The 15361-nt window shown below is 35.8% G+C and overlaps 1 protein-coding gene across 3 annotated transcripts in view; it reads right to left on the bottom strand.

Annotated features, from left to right (window-relative positions):
* SLC35A1 (solute carrier family 35 member A1) overlaps positions 1-15361 on the bottom strand; it is a 35201-nt gene continuing 19840 nt past the window's right edge. For all 3 annotated transcript variants that reach the window (XM_024551689.4, XM_024551691.4, XM_045188547.3), the window contains 6 exons: positions 13912-14071; positions 13574-13726; positions 5583-5649; positions 3498-3674; positions 2923-3057; positions 1-919 (listed from right to left, as the gene is read on the bottom strand). In XM_024551689.4, coding sequence (XP_024407457.1) covers positions 792-919; positions 2923-3057; positions 3498-3674; positions 5583-5649; positions 13574-13726; positions 13912-14071 — 820 coding nt within the window. In that variant the 3' untranslated portion in view covers positions 1-791. The remainder of the gene's footprint in view (positions 920-2922; positions 3058-3497; positions 3675-5582; positions 5650-13573; positions 13727-13911; positions 14072-15361) is intronic.

The following is a 15361-nucleotide window of genomic DNA, read 5'->3' as shown; positions in this document are numbered from 1 at the left end:
CATATAAAGTTTATTGCTGAATTTCCCCATTAATATTATAGAAATTTTTTTAAAACACAGAAATTTCACAAATTATTATGAGCCCCACAGCTAAACATACTTTATAAAAAAAGTACAAAAGTGACATTAGAAATATTTTTTGAAGAAAAGTATATCATCTAACAAAGAAATATGACTCCAGACAATGAATGGCACAAATACAGCACTTGACAGCATACTCAGTCACCACCCAGAAACCACCATCAGAGTTATGAAATACTCAGTATTTCATAATATACTATACAGCACATTCGACTGTTTCTCACTAGCCTGTCTTGTTTTTGCCTCTCTTATAAGAAAAGAACTAGGTCTTTACTGCTATTAAGACAAAATACTGTATATAAATTGGAGAACAAGGAGGGGTCGTCCTTCTCCTCTGGTACCTGAACAAGATAACAGTTAGTACAGAAATGGCTTTGGCACTTTAACCTTTAATATTGTCCCAAACCTTATTATTTGAATAGTATAGCCTCACATGATTTTTTAACACTGTATCATCTCCATATTTTTTATATACATTATAGGTATATGTAATAAAAATTCCTTCATTCTAAAACAAAATGGGTTTACCCCAGACAGGTCACATTAAATCTTTTGTAGCAATTCACTCAAGATAACTTTCTTCTTAATTCTAATGCCACACAGTTAATTTTGTTATATGTGTTTGTTTAAGCTACCTTCTGGGATTGATTTAAGGCTCTAGTTTAATGCAAATGGTTTAATCTTAGTAGGAATCTCTTTTGCAGCTGAAATCACACACCACTGATTCTCTCTTTTGAAGCTGTTTCTCCTTGTTGGATGGATGTAGTGTCTTGTCTGGGTAATCCATAGAAATATATAGAAACGCACACGAGAAGAGTACCCAGAGCAAAGGTAAGAGCTGAAAAGAAAACAAAATAAGTTTTATCTGTCTGTATTTATGCCTGTAAAACTAATATAACAATGATTAATTTAAAATTTTGAAAACTTTCAATTACAGTTTTACACCATTCTTTTACTTGCATTTATGACAAGAGTCAATTTTAAAATGAAACATAAATATGGGAAATAAGTAAATCTAAGTGTTCTGTTTCTATGATGGTAAGGTTTAGAAAGATAAGGGAGTGACAGTCACTGACTGTACACTTTCCAAGAACACAAGTAGCATGCCTGACCTGCACCACTGACAAAGAACATACTAATTTCCCTATATGCTGATTAAACTAAAGAGAAGTGGAGTGTGGCTTCTCCATGATACTAGAAACCTGTGAAAATTTAAAGCAAAAAGTAGCTGACCAAAATTCAGAGTTAGGTGACCAATGATCGAAACCACTGAAGATTTCTAAAACACAGAGGATGGTGAATTACTAAAGTTCCATTCTGCTAGGTTTGTCTTTCTTATCATCATAATTCTACAACTTGTCCAAATTTGACCAGTACTCACTTTATAAATTAATGCTTATGTTAAAACTGTATATTCCATTCAAAACTGAACCACAATATAGATGGAGTACAATGGCACAGTCTTGACAGCTTTAAAAATGGCACATAAAGAAATGCCATCAAGCTATGACTTTAGTTCAACCCTAACCAGAAAAGATTAGCTTTACCTTCAACAAAGTAGAAGGGGGTAAATTAAATCTAAATAAGAAACTGGAAGATTGCTAAGACAGTCTAATTTCCTTGACCATCATTAAGATAGAACACTGACCAAAAGTATCTTATACTGTTTATAAATATTCCGTGGGGACAATGTCATAAGGATTTGTTGAGCATAACAATGGACCAGAACTTCAATTAGAAGTTGACCCAAATCAGGTATGAAAAATATCTAAAGGGGGGTCTATAAATACCTGATACTTAAATGTTAAGTGGGCCTTATACAGAATACTTACTATGTGCCAGGCACTATTCCAAGCACTTTACCTGGAACAACCTTAGGAGACAGGTGATACTACCATTCCTATTTTACAGAAGAAACACTGAAACACAGGTTAGTAACTTCTCCAAGGTTTCACAGCTAATAAATGGCACAGGTGAAATTTGAACCATACTATAAAATGGTTTTCTAAGATTTCTATGAGGTTGATATTCCCTCTATTTGCATTTGTAACAAGAGTCAATTTTAAAATGAAATATAAACATAGGTGGGTCTGTTTCTTTTTACTCAATGTTGATATTTGACAGATTTCCCTCACACATTAGTAAATAAAATTATTATTAAAGCATAAAAGCACCCTGAAATGAAGTCAACACCACTGCTTTAATAATGAGCCAACTTAATGCTGGATGTGGGCTACAGAAAATTACATTAGAAGGACTAGCATGGTAGTGGTGCGAGAATGCCTGTAGTAGTGAATTTTGTATCAATTACATATTAAATGAAATAAAGATAATCTTTATAAAGAGAAAGAAAATTAAGATTTGAATTGTGATTTCAAAATCAGTTTGCACCCAAGTCCAAAACAGCTAGGAAGGTGCAAACTAAAGGGGGAATGAAAGAATTTTTCTATTCTTTCCTTGAAATAAAAAGTTTATTCTAATTCCACTGCTGAAAGTAATCATGTTCTAAAGTCCTTGTAGTTATTTCCTGTGTACCTCATCACAGTATATTCATCCTAAAGCACTTCAGTTGTCTTACACAGCAAAAAAGTTCTTTCTAGTAACTGAGCAGCCACATAGAACCAGCACTCCTCAGCTTAAGCCCCAGGACTATTCTCAAAAAAACCTAAATATTGCCAACCCACATTCCACACAACTATGAACTGCTGCACTTAGAGAATAAATTATAACAAAACTAGGAATTTCTGTAAACACTGTGACCAGTGCCACATCTAAAAGACAAATCAAGGAAGTGAACAGCTTTTCCACATTAAAAACTTAAAAATACAAACTGAGACATACTTATCTGTAATCCAAAGAGCATCACGGAAGCAATGGTAGAAAGGATAATGGCTGCTGCTGCAGAAAAGCCTTTCATGATGTTGTCTGTATACTTGACCACAACAGAAGTGTAGAGGCCTCCAACACTTGCAAGAACTGGTATACAGAAAGAAATAAAATCTTAACACTCAGATAAATGAAACAAACATTCTATGATGGTGAGGCAGTTTTCATCCCGAGATACCACACTAACTTACCTGAGAAAATAATATTTTTCTTACAAGAAGCCATCTGAGTTTCTATTAAAATTCAGTAGTAGTTCCTATAAAACATTTTTCAGATGCCCAGAGGGCTGTGTAGTCTACTACTAAATTGTACATATTTACTACTAATATGTTACCTTTGATTGTGTAGGCAGAATTGCTTTGGGACAGCTATGCCATGAAAATAAGTCAATAAAATCAAAATTACATTTTCAGACTGGTGTCCACAGTATAATGGAACAATTTCAAAATACTGTAACAGCTTAAAATGGACATCTAACTTTTTTTTTAAAACAGAGTCTACCAAAGAACCTTTAATTCCTGGATACTTACAGATGACAAACCAGACATAATATGTGTAACCATAGAAAAATCCTTTTTCTTTAATTTCAGCTCCATCTGACAAGTAGACGCCAACTAATGTCACAACAATCCCTGATAGATACATTTGAATGTTTCTCACCCAAAGGGAAGTATCTGAACTCTTTAAAACTTTTTCAAAGTACACTCCTGAAAGAAAATTAGACATGCAAATATGAAATAAATATATTAGAAATTAACTTAAAATGTCTTTCACTTAGTTAGAACAGTAACCTGGAGATAGGATAATATAAAGTATATGATTTGTGGAACAAACATTTTACATTAAATATACATTTATTATGTTGGTGTGACATGCATACTGAACATTACCAATTTGTATTAAGAACAGGGTCTGCCATTATTATAGCAGTAAGATAGATCACAATGAAAGACTGGTCATCTGGAAGACTACACTATTAAGCGTAAATTATCTTAATCATACCCCTATAATATCTATCTGCCTAGTGTTGAATACTTCCAACTTTGCAAATTAACTTTTATATAGTTACCACTTGGGATTTTTTAAGAGTAAGTAACACAACCAAAATAAAATTTAAATAGAACTTGCTGAGTAGAGCCATTTTCCTTAAAGCAAGGCTCCCTGAGCCAAGTTCATACACAGTGTGAGAAGAACCAAGAACTCTCTAAGTAGGTAATAAGTAGGTAAGTTTATGTATGTGCATTTTTCTAGGGTTGAAGTCCACAGCTTTTTTCAGATACTCCAAAAGCACACATGCCCTCCCCCCCATCACATACCACTGCTGTAAGTTTTATACTTAAAATGAACACACGTTTAACAAAGACATTAAAAATTTTAATTATAAATACCGTGTTAATTAGAGACTTAGAAACTGCCACTGAAGTACTAACCCACTAAAAAATTCTAATGAAAAACAAGATTGTTTTTAACAAACATATGTTGGGAAGAGACAGCTAATTGGAACAAACATCTGATGGCTTTTCCTGTTTCCACCTTTCAATTTCCTATCTGGGAAAACCACTTAACTACCGAGTGCTCAGTTATTCCAGCATGGAGAGTATTAAACCTCCCCCCATTTCCTTGATTGTGTATTGAGAACTTGAACTAAATAGAGTTGTTGTACACAAACATTTAATTGTTCAAAATAATGCTAAAACTCAAATAGTATAATATTTTAGGGGTGACTCGGTTGTTTCTAATTTGCTAGTTACTAAGAATAAAAGTTCAGCATGATGCTATCATTAAGTATATTCCCCAATTTGTATTTTCCCCTCTAACTGAACATCTTTTTTACAAGCAATATTTCACTTTCATATCCAGCCTACTTTCCCAGTCAAGAATAAAAGCAAAGTCCTAACTCCTGAAATAACACAAAGGTAAACAATCAAGACAACAGCTATAACTAATATACTCTTTACTAAAAACTCTGTTTGTTCTCTGTTCATATACTGTCTCTTGATTGAGTGGAGGATTGCCTGTCCCTACAGGATTCCAGACTTCCTTGTTTGTTTGATGTTAGTGATTTTGCTTCTTGTTCTTCTTTTTTGGGGCTGGTACTTTTATGTATTAAGTTTTCTGAGATACTCTCCATACCACTCCTTTTTTCTCCCTACTCCATACTTCCTAGTCTGTTGAAGCAGAGGAAGAACTTGAAGCTACCAGGGAAAAAACAGATACTGAGCTAGTGACTAATACCATAGAGAAGCAGAATCTAGCCTGAGGAGAGTGACAGTTCCAGGAAGATGAAAAGAGGTACTGAAGCTTTCTGATGGCTAGTTTCCTCTATTTTCAAAAGTCTTTTCATTTACTTCTGGGTTCTTGGCAGGACTAAGGATGGTCAAGGACCAATCTATCCTTAGATAACAGCAAGTATGACAAAGAACTGAGGTCTGAACTGAGTTAAACACTACCATGTGTTCACTGGAAAATCAGCTGACACAAAACTAAATAAGTAAGAAGGTAAACTTTACTGGAAAGAAAATCATTAGTTATAATAAAACAAAATAAACCAGATCTCTAAAGTTTAATATGTTTAAAACTGGACAACAGAATAAAATGATGCTTTTATGATTTACCTGCAAATCCTGAGCACAATACAGCAATAGCTATAGCGCCAAACCCTAACAATGGATTCTGTTCCACCTGCAATAGTAATGTTTTAAGTTATTTTCAGTGAGTGAATAGAATTCATCCAAGAGACCAAATAAATGAATACAAAAATTTGTGTTACATTTCTACTGAAAGTATTCACCGTTATCAGAAATGGCTATTCTATAGACTAACACAGGACCAAAAAGGACATCCAGAGATTAACCAAAGACTTAACTTAAAAGTGTGACCCTCAAATCACAGTAATAGTAAATGCTTAAAATAATATGTGTGCCTACTTCCTAATAATCATGGGCACCCTAGCACAGACTTTGCATAGTCAGCCTGCCTCATATTAACTTCTGCCACCACCCCAATTCAAACCTTTATAGCATCAATCATAGAAATGTTAAGTTTTTTTTTAACTATATTTATTGATTATGCTATTACAGTTGTCCCATTTCCCCCCCTTCACTCAACTCCATCTTGCCCACACCCTCCCTCCCACATTCCCCCCCTATACTTCATGTCCATGGGTCATATTTATAAGTTCTTTGGCTTCTACATTTCCTACACTATTCTTACCCTCCCCCTATTTTCCACCTATCATTTATGCTATTTATTCTCTGTACCTTCCCCCCTCTCTCCCCCTCCCACTCCCCTATTGATAACCCTCCATGTGATCTCTGTTTCTGTGGTTCTGTTCCTGTTCTAGTTGTTGGCTTACTTTGTTTCTGGTTTTGTTTTAGGTGTGGTTGTTAATAACTGTGAGTTTGCTGTCATTTTTACTATGCCTATTTTTTATATTCTTTTTCTTAGATAAATCCCTTTAACATTTCATATAATAGGGGCTTGGTATGATGAACTCCTTTAAATTGACCTTATATGAGAAGCACTTTGTCTGCCCTTCCATTCTAAAGGATAGCTTTGTTGGATACAGTAATCTTGGATGTAGGTCCTTCCTTGCCTTTCATGACTTGGGAGTACTTCTTGCTAGTCCCTTCTTGCCTGTAAAGTCTCTTTTGAGAAATCAGTGGACAGTCTTATGGGAACCCCTTTGTAGGTAACTGTCTCCTTTTCTCTTGCTGCTTCTAAGATTCTCTCCTCTTTAATCTTAGGTAATGTAATTATGATGTACCTTGGTGTGTTCCTCCTTGGGTCCCACTTCTTTGGGACTCTCTGAGCTTCCTGGACTTCCTGGAAGTCTATTTCCTTTGCCAGAGTAGGGAAGTTCTCCTTCATTATTTGTTCAAATAAGTTTTCAATTGTTTGTTCTTCCTCTTCTTCTGGCACCCCTATAATTCGGAGGTTGGAACGTTTCAAGATGTCCTGGAGGTTCCTAAGCCTCTCCTCATTTTTCCAGATTCTTGTTTCTTCATTCTTTTCTGGTTGGATGTTTCTTTCTTCCTTCTGGTCCACACTGTTGACTTGAGTCCCAGTTTCCTTCGCATCACTGTTGGTTCCCTGTACATTTTCCTTTGTTTCTCTTAGCATAGGCTTCATTTTTCCATCTAGTTTTCGAACAAATTCAACCAATTCTGTGAGCATCCTAATTACACATTACAGTGTTTTGAACTGTGCATCTGGTAGGTTGGCTATCTCTTCCTCGCTTAGTTGAATTATTTCTGGAGCTTTGAAGTGTTCTGTTGTTTGGGCCTTTTTTTTTTTTTTTTTTTTTTTTTTGGCGCATCTGTTACTTAAAGGGGCGGAGCCTTAGGTGTTCCCCTGGGCGGGGTAACGCTGGTGGCTGCGCTGTGATGCTGTATGTGGGGGAGGGGCCAAGAGGGAGCAATGGCACTTGCTCCACTCTCCACCAGATCTCAATCTTTCACTCTGCTACCCACAATCAAACTGGGCCCCTCTGGTGCTGATTCCCGAGTGGGTGGGCCTGTACACGCTGTAGGATCCTGTAGGTCTCTCCAACGACCTCTCCTGTGAGGCTGGGAGTTTCTCCTGCTGCCGCCCCAACCCCACAGGTGTTTTCAATCAGAAGTTTGAGGCTTTATTTCCCTGCGCTGGAGCCCTGGGTTGCGTGGTCTGCTTTGCACCCCTCCCCGCCCCCCCCCCCCCCCCCCCCCGTTCGTCCAGGTTTGTCTATGCGTGAATGTGGGGCTGTGGGGTGCTACCCACTGCTCTGCCTGCCCTGTTCCCCGCCACTCTGAGTCCAGCCCTCTGGGTTTATGTTTATCTGTGTGCCAATGTAGGGGCGCAGGGTCTGCTAGTGGTCAGACTGCCTGCCCTGTTCATCCCGCCACGGCAACGCGAGTCCTCTCCGCCCCTCCTACCAGTCTGGATGAATGTTTATTTTTTATCTCCTTGGTGTGGGACTTCCTTGCCGTTCAATTTTCTGTCAGTTCTGGTTGTGTGAGGAGGCGCAGTGTGTCTACCTACGCCTCCATCTTGGTTCTCTAGAAACGATAAGTTTTAACTTGTTTTAAGATCTCCCACTTCATTAATTTTTATCAAATATTAATAGCATACATGCTATGTACCAGATATACTATGTTATATACTAAGTGAATATTTAGTATATAAATATTTAGTATTTATATTTAGTATATAAATATGTTGCACAGCTGTGGTTCCTAAATAGTTCATGGATAGAAGAGATTCAGGTATATGTAATCATAATACTGTGCCAACAGATGCATATATATGGGCTCCAACCTCTTATTTCAGCTTTATTGATTTCCTTTCTCTTCACTAAGTAATCCTCAGGAGCTTTCATCAGTCTTTCCTCAGATAAATACACTCTTGGGACTAACACTGAAACTAAAGAGTTGAGATACGTGACTAGTATGTATGACAAGCACACACCCTGTTCAAAATAAATAAGCCTGATATAAAGAGTATTAGTTCATGTTAAGTACCTGAAAAAGAAAGCTTAGTCTAAAATGTTTGCATGAAGATCAAAGGAGAAATAGAAGATATTATGGACTGTTGGTCCCTGGATCAACAGCAACATCATCACCTGTGAACTTGTTAGAAATGAGCATTGACATGCCCCAACCCAGACCCACTTAAATCAAACTGTGGGTTTGGGGCCCAATAATCCATTTAACCTTCCAGTTGATTCTGATGGACACTAAAGTCTGAGAACCAGTGCTATAGACTACACCTGATACATACGAGTGCTTTCCTCATACAAAGTACAGGACTGGCATATTTATGAGGAAAAAAATGGTGTGAGATTTCACCTATCCCAACACCTTCCTAACTGCTACGAAGGTCAAACTACTAAAAATAGTATGTGATAAATTCTTGGCTTGCTTTTCTGCCAGTTCAATCTCTCTACAGTTAGGAAAAACAGTTATAGACGTGGCTTCCCTGGCATTTAATTCTAATAAGAAACTTCCAGGTGATGAAGTGGAAGTGATGGTAACTTTGAAGAACCATGTCATTTTACCATGAGTAATAGCCAAACAAAGAACAGTTAAGAAACATAAGCACCAGTCTTAAATCAAAATTCAAAAAAGTAAAATTTCAAGTTAGCATTTTATAGCTAGTAAGAAGATGGTTTAAGAGAGATAAGAGGTTCTGAAGAATGAGATTCTGATGAAGAGTAAAAATATACATACACACACACACACACACACACACAAAGAAACCAATGTTACTAATTAAGAGCATCTTCAATGAATTCTGATTTTATAAGAACATACAAAAGAACTGCAGTGCATTTAACCAAGAGGAATCTAACCAGGAATTTTAGTATCAAGAAATTGAAAACTCAGATTAAGCAGAGACTTACAAAAATAATTTAAAATGTTAAAAGGCTTTTAAAAGTATGTTTAGGTCAGGAAAAAAAAGAGTATGTTTCTTAGGCTAGATACTATACTGTTAGATGGAAAGAAAACAGGTATCCAAATCTATTTTCCTTTTTCCCTGTGAATAATAATTTTAAATAATAAATAATAAACATATTTAAAAGGAAACTAAAGTCCAAGACATCTGGTTTGCTATTATGAAAATACCTAGCTAACTAAAACAAATTCAAAAGTATCTTGACAACAAACAGCAGCAAATCAAGATATTGATAACTGTGTCTTTGAGGAATAATGGAAAATGGAAGCATGCCAGAAGACATGAATTGTACAAATACTGTACTCTTTTTTCCAAAAGGAAGAGAAAAGAAAGCTGCATAAATTATAGATGCTGCTTGCAATTGGTAAGGCAGCCCAGGACAGTTACCAAGAGCACAGGCTCTAGAGCCACACTGCCTGGATTCAAGCAATGTGACTGTGGACATACGACTAACCAACTTTGTCTGTCAGCTTCCTCATCTAAAATGGAAATGAAAACAATACTAGCTTCAGCCCTCACGGGTGCTCAGTTGGTTAAGAGTGTCACCATGATACGCCAAGGCTGCAGGTCCCATCCCTAGTCAGGGCACATACAAGAATCAACCTATGAATGCATAAGTGTGAACAACAAATCAATGTTTCTCTTTCTCTAAAATCAATAAATGAAAATTTTAAAAAAAACCTAATACCAGCTTCACATGATTGTAGGCATAACTGAGTTAAATGCAAAGCACTTAGAACAGGGGTGTCAAACTCATTTTCACCAGGGGCCACATCAGCCTCATGGTTGCCTTCAAAGGGCCAAATGTAATTTTAGGACTGCATAAATGTAACTATTCCTTAACTAGGGGCAAGAAGCTCAGAGCTGCCGCCAGGTAGGAAAAAGGTGCCAAGATGGATAAAACAAGGTAGAGAAGGCCAGATTTGGCCCTTGGGCCTTGTGTTTGCCACCTGTGATTTAGAACACTACTGGTATTTAGTGCTGTATAACTGATGATAGCTGTTACTGTTATTATTGATTATTAGCAAAATGGTTGAACAGATGACTTAAAGAACTTAAAAAGTTTAATGGTCATCACTAGAAAACAATATGGCTTCCCTAAGAGTGAGACATACCAAATTTCCTTATTGAAATGATTCCTAGAAAGTGATGAGAGGAATTCCATAGATAATGTTTAGCAAGAAATGTGACAGATTTGCATAATATTTTTTGTGAATAAGACAAATTTGGTGAGGAAAACAGTACAATTCTATTCATAGCTGAGTGAATGCTCATACAGCACAACCATGCTAGACCAACAACCAAAACCATATGAATTGAGCCACCTTGGAAACATCCTCTAGGCCCAGTCAAGCCTTCAGCTGACTGCAGCCCTACCCAACACCTTCACGGCTACCTTCAAGAGTTCTCAAGCCAGAAGTACCTAGCTAAGGCACCCTCAAATCCCTCACCCATAAAACTGAGAGAGAATAAATGTCTCTTAAAAAAACAAAAAAAATGTCAAGCTAAAGAGAGTCTAATGGTATAGCCTCAGTACTCTGGTCCTGTCTTGTCCTGTCTAAAATTTTCAATGACAACCCAAGACATATTTGTCAAATCTGTAGAAAACATAAATAACTCAAAGAAAAAGCTAATAATGGATAAGGACTGGAAAGACCTCAAAGGCCTGAAAAATGACCCAAAGCTAAGTTTAATAAATATAAACATATCCTGTATTTTGGTTTTGAAGAAGCCCACTGCACAAGAAACATTTGAGATAAACTATTTGTGTGAAACAGCTACATGTAGTTGTGTATAATCAGTTATAAAATGAATATCCTCCCCCCCCCAAAAAACAAATATAATCTTATGCTGATTTAACAAGTTTCTGGTATTTAGAACAAATGAGGTAATTAGCAAGTTATCCCTCACACTGCTCAGTCAACATCTAGAGATAATGTGGAATACACCTAAAAGAGAAATATAGGGAAGTATTGGGGCAAGAGGCAGGGATCAGGCAGTCTCTGGAAACCATATAGGTGAAACCACAAGGTCTTCCCAGAGAGGAAAAAAGGACTTAGAAAGTAGAGATGTGACACTGTCCTCACACATTCAGAGGATACATGGGAATTTGTGGAATCTGAGTTATTCTGACAAGAACAAAGATCAATGAGAGGCAATTACAGGAAGCCAAACTCTGTTTAAAGTATGAAAGAACTTTCTAAAACAATTTTCAACCTTTTTCATCTCACGGCACACATAAACTAATTAGCAAACTTCTGCAGCACACCAAAAATACATTTTTTGCCAATCTGACAAAAAACATATAATTTTGATTGATTCACACTGGACAGCTATTCTTGTGTTGGCTGTTGTCATGTTTTTATTTGATGATCTCAGGGAATAGAGGTCAGTGCCCCAGGCTAAACAGTCAGGTATTGCATTTTTTAAAAAATTCTTGTGGCTCACCAGTGTACCTGCTACAGCACAGCAGCTGAAAATCACTGTTCTAAAGGGATCCAAAAGTAGGATAAGCTGCCCTATACTCTGCTTTGGTTTATTGCATTTTTCACATACATTACCTATGTGAGTGGACCTAACATCTCTAATGGTGTGAGATATTGGGTTGGCCAAAAAGTCTGTATGCTTTTTTTCCTGTAAAATGAAAGACACATTTTTCATTTTCACCAATAACTATTGATCATTATTGGACATTTTGAGTATGTCAGTTATCTCCCAGGTGATTAAACATTGATTGTTCTCAGTTAACGATTTAATTGCTATCAGCTTCAACTGACCTACCCCATCACGGGGCTGTAATACATTCAATAAGTCATAGCACTTCTCTATACACTGCACAAATCTTTTTTTTTTTTTTTTTGCATTTCAATTGTGTTTTTACCTTTCTTGAAATAATAAAGCATAATGTGCAGAAAATGTTGCATGTTTTCCTCCATCTTCACTATTAAAATGGCTATACAAAAATTCACCAATTTTGATTATGTTTTTTAAATGCACATGATATGACAGCTGTCACAATACAATCTAACAAAATTGTTTCGAATGAAGTTAAAGGCAGCTAAGCACTCATTACTATAGCCATCTTACAGAAAAAATCAAACAAACTTTTTGGCCAGTGCAATATTATTTAAAGTTCCCATTTAACTTATAATTACATATTTGCCTTACTTCCCAACAAATTATTTCTCTGTAGGTCTGCAACTGAGTTAAATGTTCAGTGCATATTTGATCAGTTTTTTGAAATATCACCAGAAGTATAAGCATGTTTAAACAGATGAAGACAATAAATACTAATCTAAAACTCATTTTTATGGGGAAATAATCTCCACTAAACTACAGAGTAAGTATCTGTAACAAAAAGGAACTGACTCCCTATTTTTACAACCTCTCCTTCCATCCCCAGATGCCTTGTACTCCTAGGAGAACTTTCATTTACTAAAAGTTGAAGATAGTCTTCAGTTGTAGAAAGAAACTAATAACTTTCAGAAAGTCATTCACTAGAGTTCCACTTCCTACTGCTCTTTAGGAAAATAACTGACTAAAGCATATAACATTTTTTAAAATCAGGTATGTACCTTAACATTTAACTCTTAGCAAACTAAAAGTTATAAGTCAAGTACACTTTTTGCCCTATTTTAATGATCAATTATCAGTAAGAATAGTACTCCCTCTAATCCCTATTACTGACAGTGGGAGTGTATGCAAAAGGATTAAAGAACTTCATGAGGTAGGGGGTGAAAATTAGACAGACAAAACCTTGCCCAGTGTTTCTGAGAAAATGTCTAAAAGAGGCCTGGAAGTTCTGAACATGCACTCACTGTATAAAAGTTGTCACAATTTTAGTCACAGGTTAGCTATTAACTGTAACTTTGGACAAGTTACTTCACCTCTCTGGATTTCAATTTCATCATCCATAAAATGAAGGGGATGGATACCACTAACATACCTTCCGTCTCTAACATATTTTTATGCATATTCCCCTCTAAAAAGGAAGGAAGCCAATAAGTTACATTATCTTTAATATATATCCTAAGGGGATTAAAAAACCTATCTATAGGACAAAGATTATTTTCAATCAAAGAAATATATTTGTGCAACATTCATCAATGTGACCAAAGTATGTATGACACAGGAAGTTTCCTATTTCAGTTATGGTAACCATTTTGTTTCTTACCATGACTTTCGTAGCTTGGGCTGGTTTCCACTGTACAAGTGTAACTCCACCACACAGCATAAAAACTGAAATCCACTGTAATTTGCTGAGTGTCCGTTTTAACATTAAGACAGTACATAAAGCAGTACAGGGAATCTTCAACTGGTAAGTCACCTAGAAACAAAATAATAAATTAATGAACTTAGTTAACATTAGTCTCTGACACAACTCTTTCTGATACGATTAACAGAATTATCAAGAAAAACATTTGATGTGATAAAGGGTTAATAAAAATAATTTTACCATACAAAAACATTTTTTAAGATTCTGGTCTTTTCATTATCATATATTCCACTTACCTGGTACACTGCTGCATCCAGATTGCTAAGAGCCAGGAAAGCCATGTTGTTCTGAACAGCATACACTAATGAGGGCACACTTAACTTCATCAGTTCTTTGGGGCTTCCCAAGACATTTTCTCTTAAAGATGTCTTCAATCTACCCAGACTACCAGTTTCTCTTTGAAAACAAGAGAGAAATGAGAAGGAGTTGAGGAATAAAATTAAAGAGCATCCGTTTGATAAGAATTCTTCATACATAGGATAGCTATAAGTCCATTAGTATAATTTAGCAAACTTACCATTTTATAATTTTCAACTAGTTTTAGATTTATTAAAAGAAATAGAGCAACAATTACATTAAAAAACAATTATAAGTTCTCTTTGGGAAACTACGAAAACAATTAGGTTTACCATCATCAACCTCTGATCAAAGTTTCAGAGTTTTTGAGTATATTAAATAATGAGACAAGAAACCAGAAGTGTGGATATTACCTATAAAAATTTAATTTAATCCCTGAAGCTTTAACTGCTATTACATCGAGTTTACCATGATTATATTTTTAATCAGGTTGCATATCCATTTTTTTTTTTTTTTTTAATTACAGTAACTTTAAATTGCAAAAGAAAAAGGCTTTGGTAGCCACAGAAGTTACTTGGGATAGGAATTGATGGATTCAGGTCAATATCATTTGCAAATTAGCTCAGTACTTATTAAGTATAGTAGACAATAAATCTTTAAGCAAATTCTCATAAAACTCAAGTACATATCTATAATTTTGCAGGAAATCAATAATTTACTAATACCAACAAAAATAAACTATGTAATGAGTATAAAGTTCACTATTTGACTGCATATTGATTATGCATGCTCTTAACTACTCTTATTTTTCCTCAGGAGGCACTACATAACCTCACTATTTCCCCCATTGTAAAATCAGTTTACTTATTTCATGAAAATAAAAGTAAAACAACGTTTTATAATAAGCATCAACACCAAAAAAAGTATTGGATTAAAAGGGCCCTAACTGTAATTCACAATACCCTTAAGAGGACCATAATAACTTGTTGACCTGTTTCAACTCAAAGTTTACATAGCCACAATAAACCTCTAATTTTGGTTAACATACTTTACCTACAAAAATAATCACTAATATTCTAAGGGGGAGCAAAAAGTCCATAATGTTAAACTGACTAGCTATGCCTATCCCATCCATGTACAACACCCCAGCCCCCAAGAACATGTTTAAGTGAGACAGGAAATTTGGCCTAGGCCACAGAAACAAAAGATATACCCTTCTTAGTTACAGATCTTCCTCCGGTGCCAAATTCAACCCACTCCACAACACATGGTAAATCTATATGCTGAAAAATAACACGCACAGCTCAGTGGGAGACAATGAACTTCATACAATAGAGGAAAGAATACCAAAAAGATCACTCTGCTGAGAAATTTTACATTGTAGGGATT

The sequence above is a fragment of the Desmodus rotundus genome, chromosome 11 (genome assembly GCF_022682495.2).
Source record: "Desmodus rotundus isolate HL8 chromosome 11, HLdesRot8A.1, whole genome shotgun sequence".
Taxonomy (NCBI): domain Eukaryota; kingdom Metazoa; phylum Chordata; class Mammalia; order Chiroptera; family Phyllostomidae; genus Desmodus; species Desmodus rotundus.
Note: the sequence above shows the minus strand (reverse complement) of the source record. Positions and strands in the feature narration are given on the sequence as shown.